Source organism: Oryctolagus cuniculus, chromosome 10 (assembly GCF_964237555.1).
Source record: "Oryctolagus cuniculus chromosome 10, mOryCun1.1, whole genome shotgun sequence".
Taxonomy (NCBI): Eukaryota; Metazoa; Chordata; class Mammalia; order Lagomorpha; family Leporidae; genus Oryctolagus; species Oryctolagus cuniculus.
This window is the reverse complement of record NC_091441.1, coordinates 104,513,114-104,540,231: the sequence shown is the minus strand read 5'-3', so window position 1 is coordinate 104,540,231 and position 27,118 is coordinate 104,513,114. Positions and strand designations below refer to the sequence as shown.

Sequence of the window (27,118 nt, the reverse complement as noted above, 5' to 3'; positions counted from 1 at the left end):
TTCTTTTCCTCTCCGTCCTCACGTGGCTCTCTGTTCGCGTCTCCTGTCTGTGTTTCTCTCCATTGGGGTTTTCTCCATTTTTAACAGCTGGGTATGTACTTGCCCTCATGTGTGAGATAACCTGCCCATGTTCTTTCGTAGTCACTACCTGTCTGTTTTGTTCCTTTGTTGTTAGGGAGTAAAGTGGCACCAGTCGTTCCCAGTTCGTCGCTTTCTCGGAAGCAGGTCAAACAGTCCATCACCGACGTGACACTTCTCTGCTTTCATGCTTCATGCTGGGCTCTCTGGTCCACTGCAGCTGATTTCAGTGTGAGGATTGCATTCTCTCCATCCTTCTGCAGACAGCTTTCTGTTTGTCCCAACAGCACTTTTTTTTTTAAAGCCCATCTTTTCCTCAGACAGGAATAACTTGATTTATTTTTAGACATTAACTTGAAAGAATGCAGCCCAGAGACTGAGGAACACACACCTGGAGAGAAATGAAAGCAACGGATAGACACGTTTATTCACTCCCCTGGGGGGTAGATCTGCTCCCTCCCTGCCTGCTTGGACCAGAGAGGAACCATGCACTTGGCTATGTGTGGGTGGGTGTGTCTGTGTGTGTGTGTCTGAGTGTCTGTGTGTGTGTCTGTGTGCGCTGTCTTCCAGGGCCTCTCCAGTCCCAAGTTCTGCCCTGGAAGCTGACCTCTGTGCCTAGCATCACTCAGTAGCCTTGCCCTTGGCCTCTGCCTGGGTTCACCTGGCGGGGTAGGGGTCAAGGCTAGGAGACAGGAGTCCTGTGGAACAGAAACCGAACACTGCTGTGGCAGGGGCTGTGTTAATGCTTTCCAGGGTCACTTCTTTAGTGGGTCAGCCGCTGTCCTGCCTGGGATTGCCTGTGCGTTCTGAAAGGCCCTTCCCCTCCTTGCCCTTTCATGCCCGGAGGGTAACAACTCCCCCTTGGTGCTGGCCCCAGGCTGCTTCACTGCCCCCATTGGATCCTCTGTAGAGAGGGCCCATGCACCCTTTCTGGTTAGGCCTTCTTGCTCTTTGAACTTGCCATCTATGCCTGCTGGAGCACAACGGCTAGCAACAGCATCACCAGTACATGCCAATCTATCACTCGCAAAGCTGGGCTCTGTGGCTTTTCTCCACCATCCCCGAATTAGAAAACATACAGAGCAAAGCCAAACAAAGTCAATGAAACTACACTCAGAATTCCACACGCATTCATCTTGTTGATTCATTATTCATCTTGATTATCCTCCTGATGCAGCGTGCGCGGCTCTGTTCTAATCTGTGGTTGGTTTCAGAAACCAAACCCACCTTCAAAGGTTTAAGGTTAAACTCCTCCAAGGACATCGAGGAGAATTCCGCTAAAAGCATCCACAGGCTGCTCTGAGCAGGCATTCTCCGTGGACTGATTGCTCTGCAGTGAGACACACAGACCTGTGCTGGGTCGGGTATGTTTCCGTAGGAAGCAAACAGAGCCAAATATTCCCCTTGCAGTTATGTCACTGGGGCTACTTCCCGGGTACGTTTGTTTTCTCTCATGTTTCCATACGCAGCTTTGAAATGACTGTAGCAGGGATCAGCATTTGGCCTCGCTGTTGGAAGGCCCATGTCCCAGGTGAGAGTGCCTTGGGTTGCAGTCCCAGCTCCACTCTCACTTCCAGCTTCTTGCTAATGCATCCCCAAAGACACAGCAGGTGATGGCTCAAATGGTTGGCTCCCTGCCACCCACATGGGAGACTTGGATAGAGTTCCCATTTTTCGGCTTCCACCTGCCAACTCCAGTCATTGCAGGCATTCGGGAAGTGATCCGGTGGATAGAGCTCTTTCCTATCACTCCGCCTTGTAAATAAATACAAGTGTTTTTTAAAGGACTCTAGCAAAGCGTCTCTGCTTGGTTCAAGTTGCTCAGTTGTCAGCAGGCAACTTTTGTAGAAAGGGTATTATTCTTCTGCTGAGTCATGTTCAAAGTTCTAACTTAGCTTTGTTTTAGTGAATATTGACCTTTGGAGTGGATTGGACTTGGACATAACATGAAAGCAAAAGGTTTCAGGAGTATTATTTTCCATGTTTCTAAGAGAGGACAGGAGCAAGAAAACAGAGAATACTGCTGCCTGGGATCAGCCTGCTCCTTGTAGCTCTCGTTCTAAAGCAGGTGCCATTTGTCCCTTGGGTTCTTAATTTCTCTTTCAGGTGAAGGATTAAGATAATGTTGTGGGGACCGAGGCTGTGGTGTAGTAGGCTAAGCCTCTGCCTGTGGTGCTGGCACCCCTTGTGGCACTGGTTTGTGTCCCAACTGCCCCTCTTCTGGTCCAGCTCTCTGATAATGGCCTGAAAAAGTAGTAGAAAATGACCCAAGTGCTTGGGCCCCTGTACCCACATGGGAGACCCAGAAGAAGCTACTGGCTCCTGGCTCTGACCATTGCAGCCATTTGGGGAGTGAATCAGTGGATGGAAGACCTCTCTCTGTCTGTAACTCTGCCTCTCAAAAAATAAATACATCTTAAAGAAAAAGAAAAAAGATACTGCTGTGGTGGGGAGGGCCTTGGAAGTCAGGTAATCCAACTTGTATTTTCTATGGGTCCCCAAAGAATGTTGTGTGTGGAGCCCAAGTCACACCAGGTCATTTGTCTCCACTGTCTTGACACGCATCAGTATGGGTTCTTTCTCCCAGTTCAGTTCTGAGAAAAGAAATCTGTGTTGGTTTCACAGAGCCCTTCCTTTTGAGTACTGCAGGACCACCGCTAGAGTTACAGCAGCTGGAACCTATCGACTGGCTTGTTGTCAAAGGAGAAAATTCTCACACACCTTCCTCTGTGGATGCCTGGCATTCTGCCGTTAAAGCATTGTTTCTTTGACCAACGAGCCCAGTCTAGGAGATTTGGATGTATTCTGCTTTCCAGAAAACCAGAAACAACAGGACGTATATATAGATAAATGAGAGGGCATTTATTATGGGAACGGTCTCTTGTGATGATGGGGGCCGAGAAGGGACACAGCCTAACGCCTGCAAGCTGGAGAACCAGGAAGGCTGTGGTACGTGCTGGGGAGGGGAGGGGCGTGCTGACGCAAGCTCCAGGAGCAAGAACCCAGAGCGCTGATGTCCAGGGGCAGAAGACGGGTGTCCCAGCTCCAGCAAAGGGAGAGAATTTGCCCTTTCTCTGCCTTTTTGTTCCAGCTGGGCCCTTAATGGACACCCAAAAAGGCAAAGGACTGATTTTCTGCGCCCAGTTTACTGATTGGAATGTTAATCTTTTCTGGAAACACCCTGCTTCCCTGTACACACACACACACACACAAACATACCCTCAAATAATGCTTTACCAACTTACCTTAACCCAGGAAGTTGCCACATGCGATTAATCACCACGTTGGACTACTTAGTGTACAAATCCCTCTCCTGTCTAATCCAGTTACTTTTAGCCATATCCCCTTGGGATCTGGATAGAGCTGGATTGCTGGGTTTAGGATTCTTGTGCCATCTGTCATCAGCAGTGTGATACTTTCTGAGTCTGTGTCTTAAACAGGAATAATAATAGTTCAGAATTCACAGGCTTGTGTAGAGATTACGCAAGTTTAATATGTGAGTGGTGGTTAACATAGTGGTGGCCTATTCTACTCTTATTCCAATTACAGGTTGTACCCCTGTTGTTGTCACATCCTCCCTTCCCTTTGCCCTGGGAGCCAGCTCTATCTATCTTCCAGGGCCAAGCTGAAACCTAGCTCCACCAAGAGGCCTCTCCTCACCCATCCGAGACCTCAGGATCTTGCCTTCCTCGGGGCTCCTGCTCAGTGCAGTTGTACGCTTTATTGACCAAGGTAAAAAATTAGCCTGAACAACATTAAACAATGTATGCTTATCGTAGCTGCATTTTGTCTTTCCCACGAGATTCCATGTAATTTGGGGGGGGGGGAGTCATATGTTTCCCTAAGGTGAAGGTCAACACCAGGCTGACCCTTGCAGCTCCCAACGTACCCGCTGAATGAATGTTGTCAATTCACTGGACACTTACCTAGGTGGAAAACTGCCTTTCTCTCCCTGGGGCACCTAACAGAAACCAGTGAAGTGGAAGGAGGTGAAAGGAGACCACAGCACTGTCGAGATCTGAGCAAAATGAAAGAGAACGAATTATTCCAAAGTCACAACGCTCGTGGGTGTCAGGGGAAGGGTCTGTTCCCTGATCCGAGGCCCAGAGTCCAAGAGCTCAGCTATGGTGCTAATCAGGAGCCAGCTGTGCCCACCATTGCTTTATTCCACGTGTATTTATTTAGTGCCTCCTCTGAGTCAAGTGGATTATACCAGGCCTCTGTCCTACAGGGAATTAACTTACTTCACCCTCCCAGGAAGTAGCCTGTGAGGTCAACAAAGCCATCCCCATTCTTCTGGAAGAAGAAGAGTAAGTGGACAGCATTATTCATATGATGTCATCAGCTAGGAGCCAAGATGGGACCTTTTATGGCTCCTGCCTCCTTGTCCTGAGGCAGAAAATGAAGTCTGCCACCTCCCCACGTTCGTCTGCGCTGGGTTTAAGAGAGTCTGACCCACCTCAAAGTGAGATATTCAGGCTGAAACCTCAGTATGGAGGACGCACTGTACGATCTGGCCCTAGGAAAGGTGGAGTGATCGTCTCTGGAAGGTCATGATCTCTCCCACAACAAAACACAGGCAGGAACTCTCAAAACCCAGAGGCAAGCGAAAGGTTTAGAATGGTCTAAAGAGTGTTCACGCTAGGGAAACAGACAAATAAGGATAAGAATAAGTAAAATTCGTGGCATTTTAACATGCCCTAATCCCCTTCTCCTTTGCCTAGCTCTATGACAGTCCTGAAAACCAACAAGCTTGCATACATAAGAGCCATAGAAACCAGGAACCCAGCAGCCACCCGAGAGGACAGAACAGAACTGGAGCTGCTCCTTCTAAGCACATCGTTGTTCGTGACCTGTCGGCAGCTCCCTCCCCGACCAGGACTAGAACCCCGTGTGCCGGTGCCGCAGGCAGAGGATTAGCCTGTTGAGCCTGTCAGGGTTTGTCTCTAACTCACCTGACTCAGAGATTGTTGTGTTTCATTTTGCATGCAGTCTCGCCCACGGGTGTTTGTCAGAATCAGTCAACACTGTCTGGATTGTTGGCTCATTTGGGACTAACAAGAGGCTGGCCAAAACAACAACAACAACATAGGAAAAGCTGAAGAATTAGACGCCCATCTGAAGTTTATAAAGCTCCTCCGTGTGGGGGCTGGTGCCGTGGCTCACTTGGTTAATCCTCCACCGGCGGTGCCGGCATTCCTTATGGGCGCCAGGTTCTAGTCCTGGTTGCTCCTCTTCCAGTCCAGCTCTTTGCTGTGCCCTGGGAAGGCAGTGGAGGATGGCCCAAGTGCTTGGGCCCCTGCATACCCGCATGGGAGACCAGGAGGAAGCACCTGGCTTCAGATCGGCGCAGTTCCAGCCATAGCAGCCATTTGGGGAGTGAACCAATGGAAGGAGGACCTTTCTCTCTGTCTCTCTATCTCGATGTTTGTAACTCTACCTGTCAAAAAAAAAAAAAAAAAAAAAAGAAGCAGCAGCAGTTCCTACGTGTTTCTGGGAATGCAGAATTCTACATGCTCACACAGCACAGTGTGAGTTTCGTATCTGAGCGTAAGGTTCTGTGCAAGCAGGAAGTAAGGGCCAAGGCCAACGTATGAAGTGCCTGCCCCAACACACACACGATGTCCCTCAGAAAAGGCTGGGAGGCTTATTTGGTCCAGGAATATACAGAAATCACTGTGTAATTATTAACATACCACCGAGCTAGCCACGCAGGTGCTTTAGTGGACACACATGACAAAGAAGGCACTTTACAGAATCAGATGTTTAAAAAGTTAAGAAACAGTTATAGCAGCAAGAACATCTGCAGTGGATGTCAAGAACTAGAGCAAACTCTGGGGAGAAACAGGAGAATCTGCTGTTCAAAAGTAGCAACATTATACTATTTAAAATGTCCAATATTCAGCAAAAAAAAAATTGCTGCCTCCAGCAAAGTATGGTTCATACACAGAAATTTTTGCAAAGCATTAAAGGGGCCAGCATTGTGGCATAGCAGGTAAAGCTGCCACCTGTAATGCCGGCATCCCACATGGGTGCCAGGTTGAGTCCTGTTTGCTTGACTTCCAATCCAGCTCCCTGCTAATGTGTCTGGGAAAGCAGTGGAAGGTGGCCCAAGTGCTCGGGTCCTTGCACCCACATCGGAGACCCAGAGGAGGCTTTTGGCTCCTAACTTCAGCCTGGTCCAGCTCAGCTCACTGTGGCCCTCTGGAAGTGAATCGGCCATTGGAGGATCTCTCTCTCTCTCTCCCCATCTCCCTCTCTCTGTGTAACTCTGATTTTCAAATAAATAAACAATTTTTTTAAAAAAGAATATTCATAATAATGGTTGCAGACTTCAGAAGTCTACTTTCAGTAGAGGCTAGGGCACGTAGACAGAAGAGCCATAAGGAAATAGAAGACCTGAGTAGCATTCTTAACCAAAGAGACCTAATGAACATCTAATGACCATTGCAACTAACTGACAAGGAATTTAAAGCATGCAAGAAATATTCTCTTGACAACCATGCAACGAAAGTAGTAATAAGGGGGCCGGTGCTGTGGCGTAGAAGGTAAAGCTGCTGCCTGCAGTGCCAGCAACCTATGTGGGCACTAGTTCAAGTCCCGGCAACTCCATTTCTGATCTAACTCTCTGCTATGGCCTGGGAAAGAAGTAGAAGATGAGCCAAGTCCTTGGGCCCCTGTCCTGCATGGGAGACCCGGAAGAAGCTCTGGGCTTCGGATAGCCCCCGCTACAGCCATTGCAGCCATTTGGGGAGTAAATCAGCAGACGGAAGACTCTCTCTCCTTCTCTTTCTCTTTCTCTCTCTCTCTCTCTCTCTCTCTCTGCCTCTGTGTAACTCTGCCTTTCAAATAAATAAACATATCTTTTAAAAGAAAAGAAAGCAGAAATCAGTAATAGAAGACAACCTGGTAATTATCAAATGTATAGAAGTTTAGCAATGGGCAAAAGAAAAAAAAATCATAAGGGAGATTAGAAAATAACTCGACATGAATGAAACAAAACATGAGACAGAAAAAAACTGTGGGATGAAACTAATGCTCAGATTAAAATTCTTAGCTATAAATGCTGACATTTAAAAAGGAGCTTCTCTTATCAGTAACCTAACTTTCCACCTGTAGGAATCAGACAAGGGGAGAGGGGACTTGGTGCAATGCTTAAAATACACTTGGGACACCAGAGTGATACCCAGAGTGCCCAGGTCCACTCTCAGATCAGCTTCCTGCTAATGTGTACCTTGCGAGGCAGCGGGTGATGGCTCAAGGACTTAGTTCCCTGCTACCCACATTGAAGACCCAGAACATGTTCCAGCCCCAGCTGTTGCAGGTATCTGGGTAGTAAAACAGCAGATAGGAGGTTTCTCTTGCTCTCTCTCAGCCTTTCAAATAAATACATTAAAAACATTTTTTAAAAGAAAACAGAAAAAGAAGAGTAACCCAAATAAAAAACACACAGAAGGAAGGATATTTTAACTATTTGCATGAAAAGAAATGAAATATGGAGGGGCCAGTGTTGTGGTATAGCAGGTAAAGCTGCTGCTTGCAGAGCTGGCATCCCATATGGGTGCCGGTTCGAGACTCAGTTGTTCTACTTCCGATCCAGCTCTCTGCTATGCCCTGGGAAAGCAGTAGAAGATGGCCCAAGTCCTTGGGCCCCTGCACCCATGTGGGAGACCCAGAAGAAGCTCCTGGCTCCTGGATTTGGACTAGCACAGCTCCAGCCGTTGCGGTAAATTGGGGAGTGAACCAGCAGATGGAAGACCTCTCTCTCTCTCTCTCTCTCTCTCTCTCTCTCTCTCTCCTTTTCTCTGTGTAACTCTGACTTTCAAAATACAACAAAAGAAACCTTTAAAAAAAAGAAATGAAATATGGGATGGAAAAACAATAGAGACTTATTAGAGAAAGCAAAAGCTAGTTCTTTGAAAATATCAATATTGATCCATCCTAGCCAGGCTGTCCAAGAGAAAAAGGGAGAAGACTCAAATTATTAATACCAAAAAATGAAAGAGGGGATCCTCACTGCCAACCTTTATGAAATAAGAGACTGACTGAATATTATGAACAACTGGATGACCAGAAGTCTGATAACTCAAGTGAGATGGACAAATTACTGGAAGGAAAAACTAACTCAAGACGATATTAAGAATCTGATTTGAGGCCGGCACCATGGATCACTAGGCTAATCCTCTGCCTTGCGGCGCCAGCACACCGGGTTCTAGTCCCGGTTGGGGCGCCTGATTCTATCCCGGTTGCCCCTCTTCCAGGCCAGCTCTCTGCTGTGGCCAGGGAGTGCAGTGGAGGATGGCCCAAGTGCTTGGGCCCTGCACCCCATGGGAGACCAGGAGAAGCACCTGGCTCCTGCCATTGGATCAGCGCGGTGCGCCGGCCGCAGCGTGCCGGCCGCAGCGGCCATTGGAGGGTGAACCAACGGCAAAAGGAAGACCTTTCTCTCTGTCTCTCTCTCTCTCACTGTCCACTCTGCCTGTTCAAAAAAAAAAAAAAAAGAATCTGATTTGACCCATAACACATAAAGAGATGGAATGAGAATTTTACAACTTCCCTCACGGGCCCAGGGCTGTATAACTTAAATGATTAATTTGATCAAATCTATAAAAAAGAATCAGTGTCAATGCTTCACAAACTCTTCCCCCCCAGAATGCTGGGCCTGTTTCAGCAAATGTTGTTTTGCTCTTCAGAATGTGCAATACAGAGCAATTCCACGTCTAGGTATGTATTCAGAACTGGAAGCCTATGTCCACCCAAAAACTTGTACATAAACGTTCATGGTAGCATTATGCATGATAGCCAAAACCAGAAATGACCGAGACAACCACTGAGTAACTCACAATGGAAACATCAAAGGCATGGCTGCATGATGGAATATTATTTGGCCATGAAAAAGGAATCAAGTACAGATATATAATACAGTATAGATAAATGCTAAGTGAAAGAAGCCAGACACAAATGGCCATTTATATGGAGTGTCCAGAATAGTCAACACTCTGCCAAGCTCCTCTTAACCCACACAGGTCATTATCATCCTCTAACTGATGCACCACACCCACATAAGGTTAGAGAAGCTACAAGAGTTGCGGAGTTGAAAGGTGACAGGATGTGCAGGTAGAATTCATGGAGAACAGTACAGAACCTGGGCAGGAGGCAGAAAGTTGTTAGCAATATCTTAAGTCCGTGCAAGTTCCTGTGGGTGCAAGAAAAATAGCAGGTGGTCGAAGAGAGACTGCTCTGAAAACTTGGGGAGACCGTGGAGCTAATGAGCAAAATCAGTGAGGATTTCACATCAGGTGTCCTTGTGGGGTGGCTGGGAGAAGAAACAACAGGACAGCAATCTTTCAGGAACAACATGCAGTCATTTGGTTTTCTTTCCTTTTTTTGGAAATCATAAAGAACTGCAGGAAAAATGCAATCAAAGATTATTTTGCAGAAGTTGAAAAAACAACTTCAATGACAGACTGTCATGAAAGCACTTCTGGGTAGGGATTAGAGCAGGGCTTAAGGAAAGTACGTATGTCAGAACTAAAGCCCGGAATCATTATCTTCCAGGGTTAGATGCTTTGCAACTTTCCTCGGAGTTCTCAACAATTATCTGAAGCCAGCTGCTGCGCTCTGACGGTTTGTGTTAATTCAGCCTTTTTTTATTTCCTGTCTGTTAAGTCATGTGTTGTATTAACATTAATGTAATAAATGAGTGATTTACTATCTCTGAAAGAAGCCAACAGCCTCAAGCGCAGATATTTATAATAACAAACACCTGTGTTAATTTCCTTTTGCAAACAGCACAATGGTGGCCTCCTTGAGGCAGCACCTTTTTAAAAAAAGACTAACAAAGTGCTCATCACACATCGCTTATTTCTCGTCCCAGCACAAGCTCCTTGCAAATCATATTCTGTCTTTGTATAAAAGCCGTTTTCAGTAAGTGCATGTGGCGGAGGGGGAGGGCAGTAAAATCAGGTGATGGATAAGACATCTGAAGGCTACTCAGAAACACAGTTCATCGTTGTTTTCAACAAAGATTTTTATTCCGTTCTGTCCAATCTAAACCTACAGAAAATAGCTATCTACTAAGTGCCCTGTACCACCTCACTATTACAGAGTTTGTAATCCTGCTCAGAAGAAAACTCTACATGAATGATTAAAAGAACAAAACAAAAAGATCCATAAGCTTACGCCAGAACAACATGCCTTAGAACTTGACAAACTCCCTCCCCTAAGAACAGCTGTGGTGCTTAATTGTGCGGTGCAAGTGCAGTGTCCACCATACGGAAAGGGACGCCATTTGTGTGGTGTGTGTGGTAGACTGGTAATTTCTTACAGGAATTTTTTGAAAGGTAGAAGTAAAGGGGCTTAATTTAAGGGAAGAAGGTTTTGTTTTGTTTTTAGCTAGCAGAGAAATACTTTAGGGATTGGTGGCAGCCTTGGTAAAGTTGGGTGCAAGCGAGATGACAGATTCCCTGAAAGCAAAGCTTTCCTCTTATCCAGCTCTGTGCAAACAGGTTTACTGGAGTCTTAACTCACTGAGTTGTAAACATGAAAAATGCTCACCTTTTTTTTTTTTTTGCAATTCTGCCTTCAACCATCCTATGTCAAATCTTCTTTGCCCGGCCCTTGGTAACCTCATGTCAGATTCTACCCTGTACGCTGGTGCCTTTCCGTGATTAATGCTTAGTCCATGCTCACAAGTTCATGTCATTCTTTCCACAGTGCAGCTCAGAGATGACTGATGCCTGACCACTACCCATCCTTCTCCTGGCTCTACTCCTTGGGGATTCACAGGGGGCTGAGAGTAACAAGGACGGTAGCATTTCTTGGGGGTTTCTTTTAAAGGAGATGTAAATGAATGGGCAGACACCCATGTCTTGGGTCAGAAGACTTAATATTGGCAACTTGGCAATACCCCCAAATTGATCTATAGACTCAGTGCAAGCTCTTTCAGAATCTCAACTAAACTTTTTTGGTAAACTGATAAGCTCATCCAAAATTCATATGGAAGTGCAATATATATTTTACAATTGACATTTAAAAGTGTTATTGGGGCTGGCGCTGCGGCACAGCAGGTTAAAGCCCTGGCCTGCAGCACCAGCATCCCATATGGGTGCCAGTTCAAGATCCGGCTGCTGGGCTTCCAATCCAGAAGTGCTATGGTCTGGGAAAGCAGTAGAAGATGGCCCAAGTCCTTGGGCCCCTGCACCTGCGTGGGAGACCCAGAAGAAGCTCCTGGTTCCTGCCTTCAGATCGACGCAGCTCCGGCTGTTGCAGCCAGTTGGGCAGTGAACCAATGGATGGAAGACCTCTCTCTCTCTCTCTCTCTCTCTCTCTCTCTCTTTCCCTCTTCCTCTCCCTCTCTCTCTGCCTCTCCTCTCTCTGTGTAACTATGACTTTCAAATAAATAAATAAATCTTTAAAAAAAATAAAAGAAAAATGATCCTTCTGACCCAGTCCCATGACAAATGAAATGACAACAAGAATGGATTCATCATCATACACATAAATGGCCCAACTATACAACTGATTCACATGTTTGTTTATAGCTGAGGTCTCAGTTCCAATATACCAGATACAGCATTGCTCTGATGGCTGATTGGCACTGGGGACCGAGACTCTGGCTGGTAACACTTGCATTACAGCTCAAAAGTAGAGCAGTGCCTGGTAGCTTCACAGTACAGGGCAGACAAAATTGATCTCATCAGGTTCATAGACAGCTACGATGCTCATTTCAACTGGCTCACAACAGATGCAAATCCATTACCACTGCTAGAAACACAATCTTAGAATGTACTTTAGCAACAGGGGTTGTGATGGGATAGTCTTTATCAGTGCAGTAGCACCTTATGAGCCAGTCACAGCCATGGTGTGATGTACTCAATCAAAGAAATAGAAAAGGTCCCCTTAGCTCTTGCTACCACCTGTCTGTTGGTAACTAATAGGATCTCTCTATTCCCTGATTTCCCATGATGGAAATAATCCTAACTCTTAAGCATCAAGTACAGGTAAATGCACTTAACTAGGTGGTGCTTTCCATTCTTTGCAGCTATTACTGAAACCCACGCTTTAATTCAGTCACTAAAAATGACTTACTCCATCTCCATAGTGTGGGAACTTTAACATAGTTCTAAGTACTTCTAGGAATTAAAAAGGAAGTAGAGGACACATCACTACTTATCAAGAAATGATCGTGCTTGATCCAAAGGAGGATGAATCCCAGTGAAAGCTGTTGAGGGGCTGGTGTTGTGGCATACTGGGCGCCAGTTCGAGTCCCAGCTGCTCCACTTCTGATCCAGCTCCCTGCTAATGTGCCTGGGAAAGCAGCAGAGGATGGCCCAAGTCCTTGGGTCCCTGTATCCACATGGGAGACCCAGATGAAGCTCCTGGCTCCAGGCTTCAGCCTGGCCCAGCCCTAGCTGTTGTAGCTATTTGGGGAGTGAACCAATGGATGGAAGATTCATTTTCTCTCTCTCTCTCTCTCTCTCTCTCTCTCTCTCTCTCTCTCTCTCATCCCCCTTCTCTGTATCTGTGCGTTTCGTGTAAATGTTTTTAAAAAACAAACAGACACTTGGCAAGCACACGAATTGCAGTTGAAATTTCTCCAATGTTCTGTGCCCAGGTTCAGGTATAGTGATTGACAGGAAGCTCTGGGGGATTCAACGTAGAAAAAATCTGGGCTTAAAGGGTGGGTTCACTGCCGAGGGCTTCACTGTTTTGGGAAATCACTTTGGCATAATCTCATGCTACCATGTCATTTTTGTTTAAAGGTCGTGTACCTGAAGAAAATTAGTTTTTACAATAAAAATGATGCAATCTGGTATAACTCTATGTACTATCACCATAGTTATCACTGTTGTTTACATATGCCTCTCTCCCCATTACAGAAGACACATGTGCACACAAAAGATGGTTTCAATGTCTAGTGTCAGGAGTCCGAGGAGTTAATCATGCAAAAGTAACAGAGAGCAATACGCATATCATATCTATGTATTCAACCTCACAGAAAGATGTCTCACAATAGCCCACTTCCCCCACCCTCAGAGTCTACACTAGGAAAAGCAGAGTGTGGCTGAGCAATATTTAAAGATCTCAAAGGAGAGGTGTTTTCAAGAGTTCTAAATTGCGCTAATAAATGTCTGTTCATTCAGCTAAAGTCTTCATAAGCTGATTTGCAGTGTATCATACAATAACATCAAAATCCAGAGACGGTGTATTGGATAGCTGAAATTATTGAAGTTCAAAGATGACAGGACTTCAAAAAGTTCATGGAAACTGCATATTATGGAAAAGCTATGTGCAGATTTCATTTTTTTTGCACCAAAATAAACTTATCGTTTAACTCCACTTTTCTACACACTGTTTGAAGTCCCTTCAGGTCTGTTCTGCAAGTCATCAGCCTTGTCACAGGCCTGCCTGGACTGCCCACTCTGTTTATCACAAGGTTTCTCTTTCTCTCTTTCAAGTTTTGCTAAATAACCTGGGTGGTGCTTATGTGGGTGTGTTCACCATGTGATCATCATTATGATTTGTACTGTGTATTTCCACAAAAAAGTCAACTTAGAGACTCACTCTCATACATTATCACCTCATTTCTCTGGTCTAATAATCAGGTCTCTATACTTCAAAAGCTTAAGTCTACTTATTCACATTGTGCACCTTTACAGAAAGTTGCTCTACTGTTGTCATTCATTTCTGTGGGGAGCAACTCGGACTACACTAAGTTACTGGAATTAAGACTTATTCTATGCATCTGCTCTCCCACAATATGGCGCTGGGAGAGGAGTAAACAGCTTCTACACAGCTGCCTCCAGTTCAACCAATAAACTGCAGGACCTGCTCCTGATTGGAGGAGAGCAGCGTGCTCGGCGTGTGGGTAGCAGAGTTGGGATTGGTGGAAGAGGACTATAAAGGAGGAGAGAGACAGCATGCACCAGGAACATCTATCTGAGGCAACACCTGAGCAGCCCCCGAGAGAGCCGGCCGGCGGTGTGCCGCTCCCCCGTGGAAGTGGGGAAAGTGGCAGGGGGTCCCGCCCCTCCACGGAGGTGGAGGGACGGCAGCCAACCCGGGAAGAACCAGCAGCAAACCCAGGGAGGGCCAAGCAGATAAAAGAACAGCGCAGGGTCCTGTGTCGTTCCTCCACGAAGACGGGGAGCGACAATTTCTTTGTGAATTTTTAGTTTACACGTGTTGTCTGCTTTTCCCCCAGAAACCTGAAGTTCTTTGCTATCCATCTCCTGCATTGATGTAGAGTAGGCAATGTCATGTTCACAAATCAGCTCTTAAGAAAAACAAAACAGAGGCCAGCAATGTGGCGTAGCAGGTTAAGCCTCCGCTTGCAACGCTGGCATCCTATATGGGTGCAGTTTCAAGACCTGGCTGCTCCATTTCCAATCCAGCTCCCTGCTAATGGCCTGGGAAAACAGGGGAAGACGGCTCAGGTGCTTGGGCCCCTGCACCCACATGGGGTACTGGGAAGAAGCACCTGGCTCCTGACTTCATATGGGTGCAGCTCTGGCCATTGCAGCCATTTGGGGAGTAACCTAGTGGATGGAGGAGCTCTCCGCCTCTCTCTCTCTCTCTCTCTCTCTCTCTCTCTCTCTCTCTCTCTCTCTCTTCTCCTCTCTCTGTAATACTGTCTTTCAAATGAAGAAAGAAAAATAAAATAAAACAGAAAGAGTTCTGATTTACAATGATCAACAAGTTCTGTGGTACAAATGCTAACAATCTCACATTGGCAAGGTTTAACATCCAGCTCACAAAATTCCTGAAGATGTTAACAATCAGTTCTTGTGGACAGACACAAGCCAGTTCCAGCTACGTAGATACACAAGATCACTGCTAGTTTTGCACTGACTTGGAACAGCCTCTTCCTCACAGCTCATTCACTCACTCCACCACGAAGTTCTGGCTGCAGGCACAATCACAGCATATCTCAGTGCGGAATCAGTGATGGGTGGAAATTGTTCCTTCTGTGCATTCGGGCAGAACTAAAGCTAAATAAGCCAATTCGCTGAATGACTCAGAACCAAGTATTTATGGCATCACAAACAGATCATTCTCCACTTGTCAGGAAATGTGATAGAGCCAAGACACCAACTAGACACCAATTGCTGTTTGTTTTCTGCCAGAAGTGCAGCCTAATCGGAATGAGTATTCAATAAGCTGTATTAAACTTAAGGCTGCATTTTCAAAATGATGAGAGGGTGAATAAACAGGCAACGTTAATGTCAGAGGGAATTATGGGTACGAACATTTTCTTTCCACGACTGTAGAAACCTGCCTCTGCTGCAAATGTTCTGGAGCATACAAAAGACTACAATAGATGGGTTTTGTTCTCATAAATACAAACCCAGAAAGGCAACAGACGTTTTCAGTATCAACATTTTGGAGAACAACTTTCCTGGTTGATGAGGCTGCCTATTATTTAAGCATGGACTTATCGGAAACAGAAGAAGAAAAGTAAAAGTTAAAAGATCTGAAATATGATAGATAGGAACCTTTTTTTAAAAAAAAACATTAATTTTACTGGAAATTAAAATCTAGGCTCTTTTGTTGTATCAAATGTAATGGAAGGCATAGGGAAGGAGCATTGTTAAGATTCTCTCCCCTGGTCACCGTGATTTTAAATTCCCTGAAGCCTGGGGACAAGACAGAAGTTCAATGCTTGCCTCTGACCTCTTCGTTTCTTCTCTCTTCCCTGTTCCTACCTCCAATGGCACCGAAACTTGAAATTGGGCAATCACTCTTATGGACTCTTTCTCGGTTTAAGGCAGGGTTTCCTAATGTATAACGAGAGTATGAGGAAGCGTGTCCCTGGGTAACCAGGCAAAAGAGTAGCATTTCAGCACAAGTTATCTTTCAGACCCAGAAGGAGGAAACAGGTGGCCGTAAGTAACCCGAGAACCTAGCTTGGATAGCTGTGGTCACAACCAGGACAATCGGACAGATGCCAATGCCCACGGGGCAACCTTTCAAATGTTCATGCCAAGACCTCTGCCCCAGGAAGAGCTTCTGCCTTATTGCCATGACATGCAAAGTATGTCAGGGCATGTTTCTAAAACTGCACCTTAGTCAGTGTGTGCCCCCTGTCATGTGCGATGACAAGTACTTCTCTCTGCATACTCTTTGCTCCCAAGATAAGAGACTTCCCTTGGCCCCAGCAGCTATGACTCTGGAAAACGATTCCCTGTGCTCTCCTCCTTTGCTGCAGATAAATTACTTTGTGTGACAGCTACTTCTGGTGGAGGTCTGGATTCCTACTCACTGGGGAGTGATTCCACAACTCAGATAGCTAAGACTAAGCAGTCATGACAAATATCCAAAGGACATGAGAAGAGGAGCTGGTGGAAGCTTGGGAATCGTTTAAGAATCATGACCGAGTTTTTGATTGCAAGTCAATGGCAAGAGTTGACCCTGTCTGACTTCTGGATAACCACCCACACATCTGCCTTCTTGGAACTGGAACCCACGTAGGAAGAGGAGTAGCTAACAAGGAGGAGCTGAGATGGCCAGCACCTGTGCTGCAGCCCTGTCCACAATGCAGCCCCACATGTGCTACCCAAACCCCACCCATGCCCTGCAGACTGTCGCTGCTGGGATTTTGCCACTGAAGAACTTACGCTGGGGGCCAGTGTTGTGGCGTAGCGGGTTAAGCTACCACCTCTGTCACTGGCATCTTACATGGGTGTCAGTTTTCATCCTAGCTGCTCCACTTCTGATCCCAGCTGCCTGCTAATGGCCTGGGAAAAGCAGTGGAAGATGGCCCAAGTATTTGGGCCCCTGCTGTCCATGTGGGAGACCCTCAAGAAGTTCCTGGTTCCTGGCTTCTGCCTGGCCTAGTCTTGGCTGTTGTGGCCACTGGGGGAGTGAATCAGCAAATAGAAGATCTCTCTCTCTCTCTCTCTCTCTCTCATCTCCAACTCTGACTTTTAAATTAAAAAAAAAATACAACTACATATTATTCAATACCATTAGTTGCTGTCAGTGGCCCCGGGAAAATCTTCAGCCCATTATAAAGTCACTGTAATGTGCCAGCACCGTGGCTCAGTAGGCTAATCCTCCGCCTTGCGGCGCTGGCACACCGGGTTCTAGTCCTGGTCAGGGCGCCGGATTCTGTCCCGGTTGCCCCTCTTCCAGGCCAGCTCTCTGCTGTGGCGAGGGAGTGCAGTGGAGGATGGCCCAAGTGCTTGGGCCCTGCACCCCATGGGAGACCAGGATAAGTACCTGGCTCCTGCCTTCGGATAGGCGCGGTGGCCATTGGAGGGTGAACCAACGGCAAAAGGAAGACCTTTCTCTCTGTCTCTCTCTCTCACTGTCCACTCTGCCTGTCAAAAAATAAATAAATAAAAAAAAATAAAGTCACTGTAATGAAATCACCATGTCCAACATTGCTACTCCTATTGTGTACCTGATGTTCACATCACACACACACACACACACACACACACAAAGAGCAAGAAAAGGGGCCACACTTGGGCCCTGCCACAAACTCTACCTCTCTGAATATTCAATTAAACCTCACCCCAGACACCATACCCTATGCCCCCCAGATCCTAGGAAAGGATCTTCTCAATCCCAGCTAATCCCAGCTGTCTTCTCGGGAGCTTGCCCACACTTATCCCCTCCGTCTACACTTTCATTTTAAATAAATAAATCTTGCTTTCCTGCTCAGCTTTCTCTATGCCTCTTCCTGGAATTCCTTCTCATGTTGACACAAGAATCTGTGCCAAGCCTGGCCACACCCACAGCAAGGACAGCAACAGAGGAGACGGCACCTGGCAACTCTGTCACCTGCGATGGCCTTTCTCTTTCTCTTGCGTGCACACTTGTGCTAATGCTACCACCCACATCTGCCCATTCCCTACTTTGCAGCTTGCTCTCCTCTTTGGTGCTGCTGTGTGTGAGGGGAGACTTTCTGAACAAAGTTCTCCCGAGGTGACTGGTTCCTTCATGGTACCTGACAACCATCAAGTCATAACTTCCTCGTCATTCTGAAGGCTGAAGCCGAATGGCAGGCTTAGTGTGAAATGAAAATAAGTGCCATAGGTTGGCCTCTCCAGGAAGCTGCCTTTGAGTTTACTACTCGGGAATGTTCTAGAGAGCAGCCCTTGTAGGGAGAAGGGGAGGAAGTGGGGTTAGGGTAGATGGAGATGTGGAGCTGTAATATGGGCTCAGGAAACTCAGCCCCTGAGGGCTCTGAAGCAGAAATGACTACAGAACCGGCTCACTTTGGGTCAAGGTGCTGGATCCTCTGCACCCGACTCAGCCTATCATTAGCTATGTGAGCGTCCCCCCAGAAAGGCGGTGGCTGTCTCTGCAGCTAATGTGATGCCTGAAGACACTAAAGGTGGAAGCTGCCCCACTGCAGCACTCTCTGTAGCTAGGGCCACACATTCTTCATTCAAGGGGGTTTTGAGAACCACATCTCGATGTGCACCAGTCTCGGTTCCCCGACACGTATCACCTTTTACCAATCTTACATCTTTATGGGTTTTTTTTTTTTTTTGTATGTTTATTTACTTTCATCTACTTGAAAGGCAGAGCAAGAGAGAGAGAGAGAGAGAGAGAGAGAGAGAGAGAGAGAGAGATCTTCTGTCCATTAGTCTACTCCCCAAATGCCTTCCACCACCAGGGCTATGTCAGGCCCAAAGCCAGATGCCAGAACTCTATCTTGGTCCCGTAAGTGGATGGCAGATACCCAGGCACTTGGGGCATCCTCTTCTGCCTTCCAAAATGCTTTAGTAGGAGACCAGATTGGAGATGGAGTAACCAGGACTTGAACGGGCATTTTAATATGGGATGTGGGCATACCAAGAGGCATGTGTCATCTGCTGTGCCACAATGCTCACCCATGTTTCATGTAAGAGCATAAGAGGTTACTTAGCAACACATGAAAAAGCATTATAAAATACCTATTTTAATTTCAATAGATGTTGCTGAAGCTTAATAATCCCACATGCAAAAGAAATTTTAAAAAAGCCCTTCAGCCAAACATCTCACCTTACATAAAAATTATCTCAAAATAGATCATGAACTTAAACGCAACCCATAAATCTATAAAACTTTCAGAAAAAAAGCACCTAGGGGGCTGGCGCTGTGGCACAGTGGGTAAAGCCACCACCTGCAGTGCCGGCATCCCACATGGGCACCGGATCGAGACCTGGCTCTCCACTTCTGGTCCAGCTCTCTGTTATGCCCTGGGAAAGCAATAGAAGATGGCCCAAGTTCTTGGGTCCCTGCACCCATGTGGGAGACCCAGAGGAAACTCCTGGCTCCTGGCTTCAGATTGGCGCAGCTCTGGCCATTGTGGCCATCTGGGGAGTGAACCAGCATATGGAAGACCTCTCTCTCTCTCTCTCTCTCTCTCTCTCTCTCTCTGCCTCTGCCTCTCTGTAACTCTGCCTTTCAAATAAATATAGAACTCTTAAAAAAAAAAAAGAAAAGAAGGGGCTGGTGCCATGGTGCACTAGGTTAATCCTCTGCCTGCAGCACCAGCATCCCATATGAGCGCTGGTTCAAGTCCCAGCTGCTCCTCTTCCAATCCAGCTCTCTGCTATGGCCTGAGAAGGCAGTGAAGGATGGCCCAAGTTCTTGACCCCTGCACCCACGTGGGAGACCAGGAGGCACCTGGCTCCTGGCTTCGGATGGGCATAGCTCCAGCCGTCGCGGCCTTTTGGGGAATGAACCAATGAAAGGAAGACCTTTCTCTCTGTCTCTCTCTCTCACTGTCTGTAACTCTACCTGTCCAATAAAGAAATAAAAATCATTTAAAAAAGAAAAGAAAAAAGCACAGGGGGAAATCTTCAGGACTTCAAAAACATAATCCGTAAAAAATTAACTAGCTGGATGTTATCAAATTAAAGAGTTGTCTGCAAAAGTCCATGTGAATAGGCATGCTACAGTGACAGATATTTGCAAACCATATATCTGACAAAAGACTGCTATTTACAGAATATATAGACTCCTCACAGCTCAGCAGAGAGCAGGCAAGATACTCGAACATACACATCACTGAAAAGGATATTCAGGCGGGAAAAAAAAAAAAAAACACGTGAAAAGATTTCACCATCCCCAGCCACCAAGAAAATGCAAATCAAGACCACAATGGACAGTGCTACACACCTAAAGGATGGCTGAAATAAAAACAGAGATAACTCCAAAGGCTAGCAAGGATGGGAAGCAATTGCATCAATCACACTTGGCTGGTGAGACTATTAAACGGTACAGCCACTCTGGAAAATAGTTTGACAGGTTGTGTCTTTTTTTTTTTTTTAATCAAAAACCATTCAACTATCATGTAACCCAGCAATTACTATAGAGAAATTAAAACTCTAGGCATTTACTCCAAAGAAATTGAAACTCAGCCTCACACAAAAACCTGTCCACAAGTGATTGCAGCAGTTTTACTTGTGATGTCTGAAAGACAGAAACAACCCAGGTGTCCTTCCACAGAGGAACAAACCAACTGTGGTGCATCTACCCGGGGAATACTAATGAGCAATGAAAAGGAACGGGCTATGGGTACAACAACAACTTCAATGAATCTCCCAAAGTGTCGCATACTACATGATCGCATTTCTAGAGCTTTCTTAAAGTAAAAGGATAGAACAGCTTAGTGGCTGCAGAGGTGAAGGATGGGCAGGGTGTAAGCACAGAAGGGGAGTGGCTGTGGCTATCAAGGGGCCACATGCAGGATTCTGGTGGTGGTGGGAATGCTCCATTTTTTTACCATTTCAAAGTCAATGTCCTGGTGTGACATTGTAGTGTGGTTTTGCAAGATGCTATTAGGGCTGGCGCCAAGGCTCAATAGGCTAATCCTGGCTTTGGATTAGCGCGGTGTGCCGGCCGCAGAGGCCACTGGGTGGTGAACCAACAGAAAAGGAAGACTTTTCTGTCTGTCTGTCTGTCTCTCTCTCACTGTCCACTCTGCCTGTCAAAAAAAAAAAAAAAAAGATGCTAATTGAAGGAGACCCTGGTAAAGGGAACACAGGTTCTCTCTATACTGTTTTTACAACTCAATGCATATCTGTAATTATCTCAAACTATTTTTGAAGACAACTTGAACTCAATTAACTAACTACATAATTCAGTACCTAAAGTAGCAGCATTATACATATGTGGGAAATAGCATCTTCGTCTATCTTACACTGTGATTAAGAATACCACAGACTGGGGAATTTACAAGGAATAGAGTTTTTGTTTTGTTTTGTTTTTGTTTTGGCTCATGTTTCTGTGGCTGGTGAGTCCACGAAAAAGGCATGGCTTCTGGCTACAGCGGGACATGGCAGAAGGCAGGACACGTGTGACAAAGCAAGCAAGTAAGGGCAAGAAGGTGCAGAATTTGTTTTTACGACAAACCTGCTCCTGAGATAATGCATCTGTCCCCACAATAACAACACTGTTTCTTCTCTCAACACTGCTGTATCAATTAAGTTTCCAACACATGAGCTTTTGGGGACACATTCAAAGCAAAGCATTGGATAAAGGGCTATCCATGTCTGATGGTCTATTATGTAGCAATCTATGCAACAAACTAACTCAGAATACAGTGGCTTAAAACCACCACTGCTTTACTTTCTTAAACAATCTTGGTCAGGAATTCACATTCAGCTACCCAGATATTTAAACCCATGGGGGTGGATTTGGTTGTGGCCATGCACTCAATTGCATTTGGGTGATGGTGGTTTGACTGGAAATTCAAGAAGGCCTCACTCACAAGTCACACTTTTCTTATGGTGACTGAATTTCAAAAAGAAGCAGACGAACTGGTGAACACTGAAGATGAGGTCTCCTAAGTCCCAGCCTTGTAAGTTACACTGCCTCACTCTGTCACAAATCATAAGTTCAGCTTCATGGGAAGGAGAAACAGATGCCAGCTGATGTGAGAAGTGACTAAGAACTTGTGGCTGTCTTATTCCACCATAATTGACAGTTAATTAACTATTTGGAAAAAATATTCCTCTTCGTAGGAAGTTTTATTTTACATTATATATTCAATTATATATTATATAATTTTACTTTATATATTCAATTTAAAAACACTGAGCTATTCAGATTTCCTCTTTCATTTTGTCAGTTTTGGTAAGTTATATTTTCCAAACGTTTTGGCTATTTCATCTAAGTTGTTGAATTTATTGGCAAAGAGTTATTTGTAATACTGTCTCACCATCTTTTTCATGTTGGTAAGATCTATAGTGATATCTTTTTCTCCATTCCTAATATTGTCAGCTTTTTCTTTCTTTCCTCCTTTCCATTTTTTTCTTGATCATTTATCTGGAAGTCAATTAATTTTATTAATCTCTAACAAATTTGTATCACAATTTTTGCTTTTTCTATATATCAACCTGCTTAGGGTTACTTCTTGTGGGTATTAGTACATATAGATCTATCATTTTTCTTTTTTAAAAAACATATTATTTGAGGGGCTGGCACTGTGGTGCAGTGGGTTAACATCCTGGCCTGAAGCACTGGCATCCCATGTGGGCACTGGTTTGAGACCTGGCTGTTCCACTTCTGGTCCAGCTCTCTGCTATGGCCTGGGAGAGCAATAGAGGATGGCCTAAGTCCTTGGCCCCTGCTCCCACGTGGGAGACCCAAAGGAGGCTCCTGGCTCCTGGCTTCAGATTGGCACAGCTCCGGCCATTGCAAACAATTGGGAAGTGAACCATCAGATGGAAGACCTCTCTCTCTCTCTCTTTCTCTCTGTCTGTGTAACTCTGCCTTTCAAATAAATAAATAAATGTTTAAAAAATTTATTTGAAAGGCAGAGTTACAGAGAGGAGGAAAGACAGAGATCTTCCATCTGCTGGTTCACTCCCTAAATGGCTGCAAATGGCCAGGGCTGGGCCAGGCTGAAGCCAGGAGCTAGGAGCCAAGAGCTTCTTCCAGGTCTTCCACATGGGTGCAAGGGTTCAAGTACTTGGGCCATCTTCCACTGCTTTCCCAGGCACATTAGCAGGGAGCTGGATTGGAAGAGGGGCAGCGAGGACTTAAATCGGCATCCATACAAGATGCTGGAATTGCAGGTGGAGGCTTAACCTGCTATGCCACAATGCCAGCCCTCTACCATCTTTCTTAATTACCGCCATTATATTCTATACTACAGAGGTTCCAGGATTTATTTAATCATGGGCATTTTATGAATTTCTTTTTTTTTTTTTTTTTTTTTTTTTTTTTTTTTTTTACAGGCAGAGTGGATAGTGAGAGAGAGAGACGCAGAGAGAAAGGTCTTCCTTTGCCGTTGGTTCACCCTCCAATGGCCGCCGCTGCAGCCGGCGCACCGCGCTGATCCTGGCAGGAGCCAGGAGCCAGGTGCTTTTCCTGGTCTCCCATGGGGTGCAGGGCCCAAGCACCTGGGCCATCCTCCACTGCACTCCCTGGCCATAGCAGAGAGCTGGCCTGGAAGAGGGGCAACCGGGACAGAATCCGGCGCCCCAACCGGGACTAGAACCCGGTGTGCCGGCGCCGCAAGGTGGAGGATTAGCCTATTGAGCCACGGCGCCGGCTCTATGAATTTCTTTTTTAATGCCATCAGAATACTAAAGCAAACATCCTTTATGTTTCTAGGTGCGCACAACAAAGACCAGAGCCTCAGACATTAAATTGTTTTATGTTAATTTTACTTCCTTTTGTTGTTATTGGGTGGGGGCACTGACTGGCAGCAGGAACTTAGGCAGGACTGGGTGCTGGCTAGAAAGAGAGAATCTTAGGGCCCATCCCAGACCTACAGTCAGAATCTGCAATGTAAGGAGATCCACAAGGAGTTTGCATGCATAATAGCTTGAGCAGACCTAACCACGTGATTAGTTTTTCCAAGTTCATCCAGCTGGTGGGTGTCTAGCCTCTTCCCTTGACCCAGCCACATGTCCCCTTACCATCTGTGCCCTTCCTATTATCTCCCTGAGACACGCCCCTTCTCACCCTGCTTACTTACAGCACTCCCTTAATAAGGCAGCCAGGCTGAGGTCCTCAGAAAACTTGCCCTTCTTCACTCCGGTTTGCAAGTGTTTGTGATAAAGGTCCAGGCCCCTGTGGTGGCCTGGCATTTCGCCTGGAGGGGCTGGAAATGAAAACCAACCGTGAAAGAAATGGAGCAGGAGTCATCAACCTGTATGGTGTATACTTGGTCTGGGTGGTGCAAAGGGTGTGTTCAGTTCGTTAGGCCACAGCCCCTGTAGAGCATGCATACTTGCCTTGGTCAGTGTCACATCTGGCCCTCTGATTGAAGAGTTCTAAGTAGCCGTTGATAATCTCCCAGTGTGAGCACCGCTCAGCCAGGTCATTGGTGAGGGGTCACCAAGAAGAAATGGATTTGGAGATGAGGACCAAGTTGCCCTTAAGCTCTAGAAGATGTGCTCTGAGAACATCACCGAAGTATAGGGAAGCAGTGACACAGAAGGCCTGGCCCGAACAGTGGTTGGAGTGGGTGTAAGTGGAGCCCTTGAGATAAAGGTGGCAGTGACGGATAATAGGCTCATTGTCTCGCAAGGAAAACACACTTTATAATCTCCCAAGTCAACACCCAGGACCTGGTGGGTAGCTGAGTCCAGCTTGGACTTCTTGCCACAGCTCCTCCGTCCACAGCAAGATGAAGTCTGGGCCAGAACTAGCTCCAGAGATGGAGAAGACCATGAAGTCTCATGGCCTTTTGCACTGCTCTGTCAGTTTCTGGAAAAACTTGAGCACTGGATCCATTCTCTCTCTCTCTCTCTCTCTCTCTCTCTCTCTCTCTCTTCTGCTTCCTTTACCATGCAGTAGCCACAGACATCTATGAAAGCAGGCTCCAGGTCCACCAACACTTTCAAGAGCACATCTTTGACACCCCAACATTTTTTTTAGACAGGTAGAGTTATAGACAGTGAGAAAGGTCTTCCTTCTGTTGGTTCACTCCCCTAATGGCCCCCACTTTCTACAAGTGCTGCAGGAATTGCTTCCACATCCTGGGGTTCTGTTACTAGACTGAGCATCGCTAGGCTTAGAATTTGTTCCAGGCAATAGAACCCCCAACAGCTGGGCTGACTAGCACAGCTGGAGTTCCCCTAGCCCAGACATGCTCCGAGAGGAAGAGAGAGTGGAGCACTAGTTTCTGCAGACACATCACAATCTCTGGCCACACCATGAATTCCTGCCAAAGTATTGTTTACGTGTTCTGCTCTTCCCTGGAACATTCTATGAACTGCAACAAATACAATACAAATATGAAATAGTCTATGCCATGGGGCCAGTGCTGTGGCTCAGCAGGTTCATACCCTGGCCTGAAGCGCTGGCATCCCATATGGGCGCCAGTTCAAGTCCTGGCTGCTCCTCTTCCAATCCAGCTCTCTGCTGTGGCCTGGGAAAGCAGTAGAAGATGGCCCAAGTCCTTGGGCCCCTGCACCCGCATGGGAGACCCAGAAGAAGCTCCTGGCTCCAGATTGGCACAGCTCCAGCTATTGTGGCCAATTGGGGAGTAAACCATTGGATGGAAGACCTCTCTCTCTCTGTAACTCTGACTTTCAAATAAATAAATAAATAAATCTTAAAAAAAAAAAAAGAAAAAGAAATCTTACTATGCCCAAGAGAACATGAGTAAATCACAGAGGAGAGTATCCCTATCTTTGAGGAACTTTCAGTGTTGGCTGGAAGGAGGCTCAATAGTGTCCCTTAAAAAGCTACAGCCATTGTACAAGGCTGAGGCTCTGAGTGCGAGAGGGATGACAGAGACAGGTTTGCAGAGAGAGGCTGCCCTGAGAGAAGACGATCAGAGAAGGAGAATGCTACTCTGTTGCAGCCATGTTGGGAAGAGAGGCGTTTGGGTCACAGGGACCCCCCCCCCCCCCCCACACACACACAAAGCGTTTAATGTGGCATCTTGAGAACAGGCTCCTCATTTCGTTAGAGGGATCCCTAGGAAAGGACAAGCAGGCTCGCTTGCTCGCTTACTCTCTTGCTCTTCTGTCATGGGATGCTGGTAGATGCTGGATTTCCCAGCCCCTAAACCGTGAGGAACGAACTTCTGTTCCCTCTGTGTTACCGCGTCCTAGGCAGCACCCAACAGACGGAGACAGAGAGAGCTCTACGGCATCTAAAGGAAAAGGGGACATGTTAGCGTGGGCTCCCTACAGGCAGCAGGCCTATCTAATCGCCGCTTCCCCAGCGCCTAGAAAACAGTGGGCACGAAGTCAGGCAAACTGGAGGAGTGGATGGATGGTGGCAAGCGCTGTCATTACACAAGCAGGCTGTCTCCGATGGCTAAGAGGCTACAGATGCTGACAGTGACATCAGAGATACCCTATCAGGAACCTGACACCTCCGGACTCGGACCTCAGCTCTCCTAAGAAGGGTGTGGGGAGGTGGTTACTAATGGGGGTGTCTCCCCAGCATTACAGCAGAGAATACTGATTGGCTGGAGGCTCCTGCGAGTCGCCCTATCGCCTCGGCCACCCACCCGCGCAAAGTAGCATTTCCATTGCCCAGCGGAGAAAATCTATGTAGGTTCTCCCAGGGACTAGGTCGTTCCTTGGCTCTCAGCGTCCAGCACCTGACAGGCAAGGCCAGAGGGATGATGCATCAATACAGTCATTATACGAAGTTACCTTACTACCTAACTCGGCAGAGCCAGTATCACCAGGTCCACTAGCCTGCCTGCCTTGCCCAGCGGCCGTACAGCAGCGCTCCCGGCGCGAGGACGCATGCGCAGCTGGCGGAGCGGCCCGGCTCGCGCAAGCGCGCTGTGGCACCGCCCGCAGCTGCCGGTGGACAGCCGACGCATGCGCAGTCGGCGCAGCATTAAGGGCGGCGGCGGCGGCCCTGGGCGGCCCAGTCGGCTTGTCAGCCGGCTTGGAGACGCTGTCCGGCGCTTGCGCAGCGGCGGCCATGGCGTCGGAGGAGGAGGAGGTGGACTCGGCGGACACCGGCGAGAGGTGAATGCGGCTGGGGAACGGAGGGTGAGGAGTGTGGGGCTGCGTGGGTCCCCAGCGCGCGTCCTCCGCACGGGCAGGGGCCCGGCCCAGTGGGCAGCACCGAGAAGCGCTTGGCGACGTCTGGCCGCTGCCCGACGCGA

General features: G+C 46.8%; 1 protein-coding gene and 1 long non-coding RNA gene across 2 annotated transcripts in view; one reads left to right on the top strand and one right to left on the bottom strand.

Annotated features, from left to right (window-relative positions):
• Window positions 1–396: 396 nt before the first annotated feature.
• LOC103349143 (uncharacterized) lies at window positions 397–26,933 on the bottom strand. The gene is made up of 5 exons (XR_007921710.2): window positions 26,652–26,933; window positions 25,999–26,140; window positions 4,005–4,096; window positions 3,324–3,509; window positions 397–469 (listed from the first exon to the last, which is right to left on the bottom strand). It is a non-coding gene; the product is annotated as an uncharacterized lncRNA (long non-coding RNA).
• ABHD5 (abhydrolase domain containing 5, lysophosphatidic acid acyltransferase) overlaps window positions 26,845–27,118 on the top strand; it is a 38,133-nt gene continuing 37,859 nt past the window's right edge. Inside the window, exon 1 of the mRNA XM_008260224.4 lies at window positions 26,845–26,978. Coding sequence (XP_008258446.1) covers window positions 26,932–26,978 — 47 coding nt within the window. The 5' untranslated portion in view covers window positions 26,845–26,931. The remainder of the gene's footprint in view (window positions 26,979–27,118) is intronic.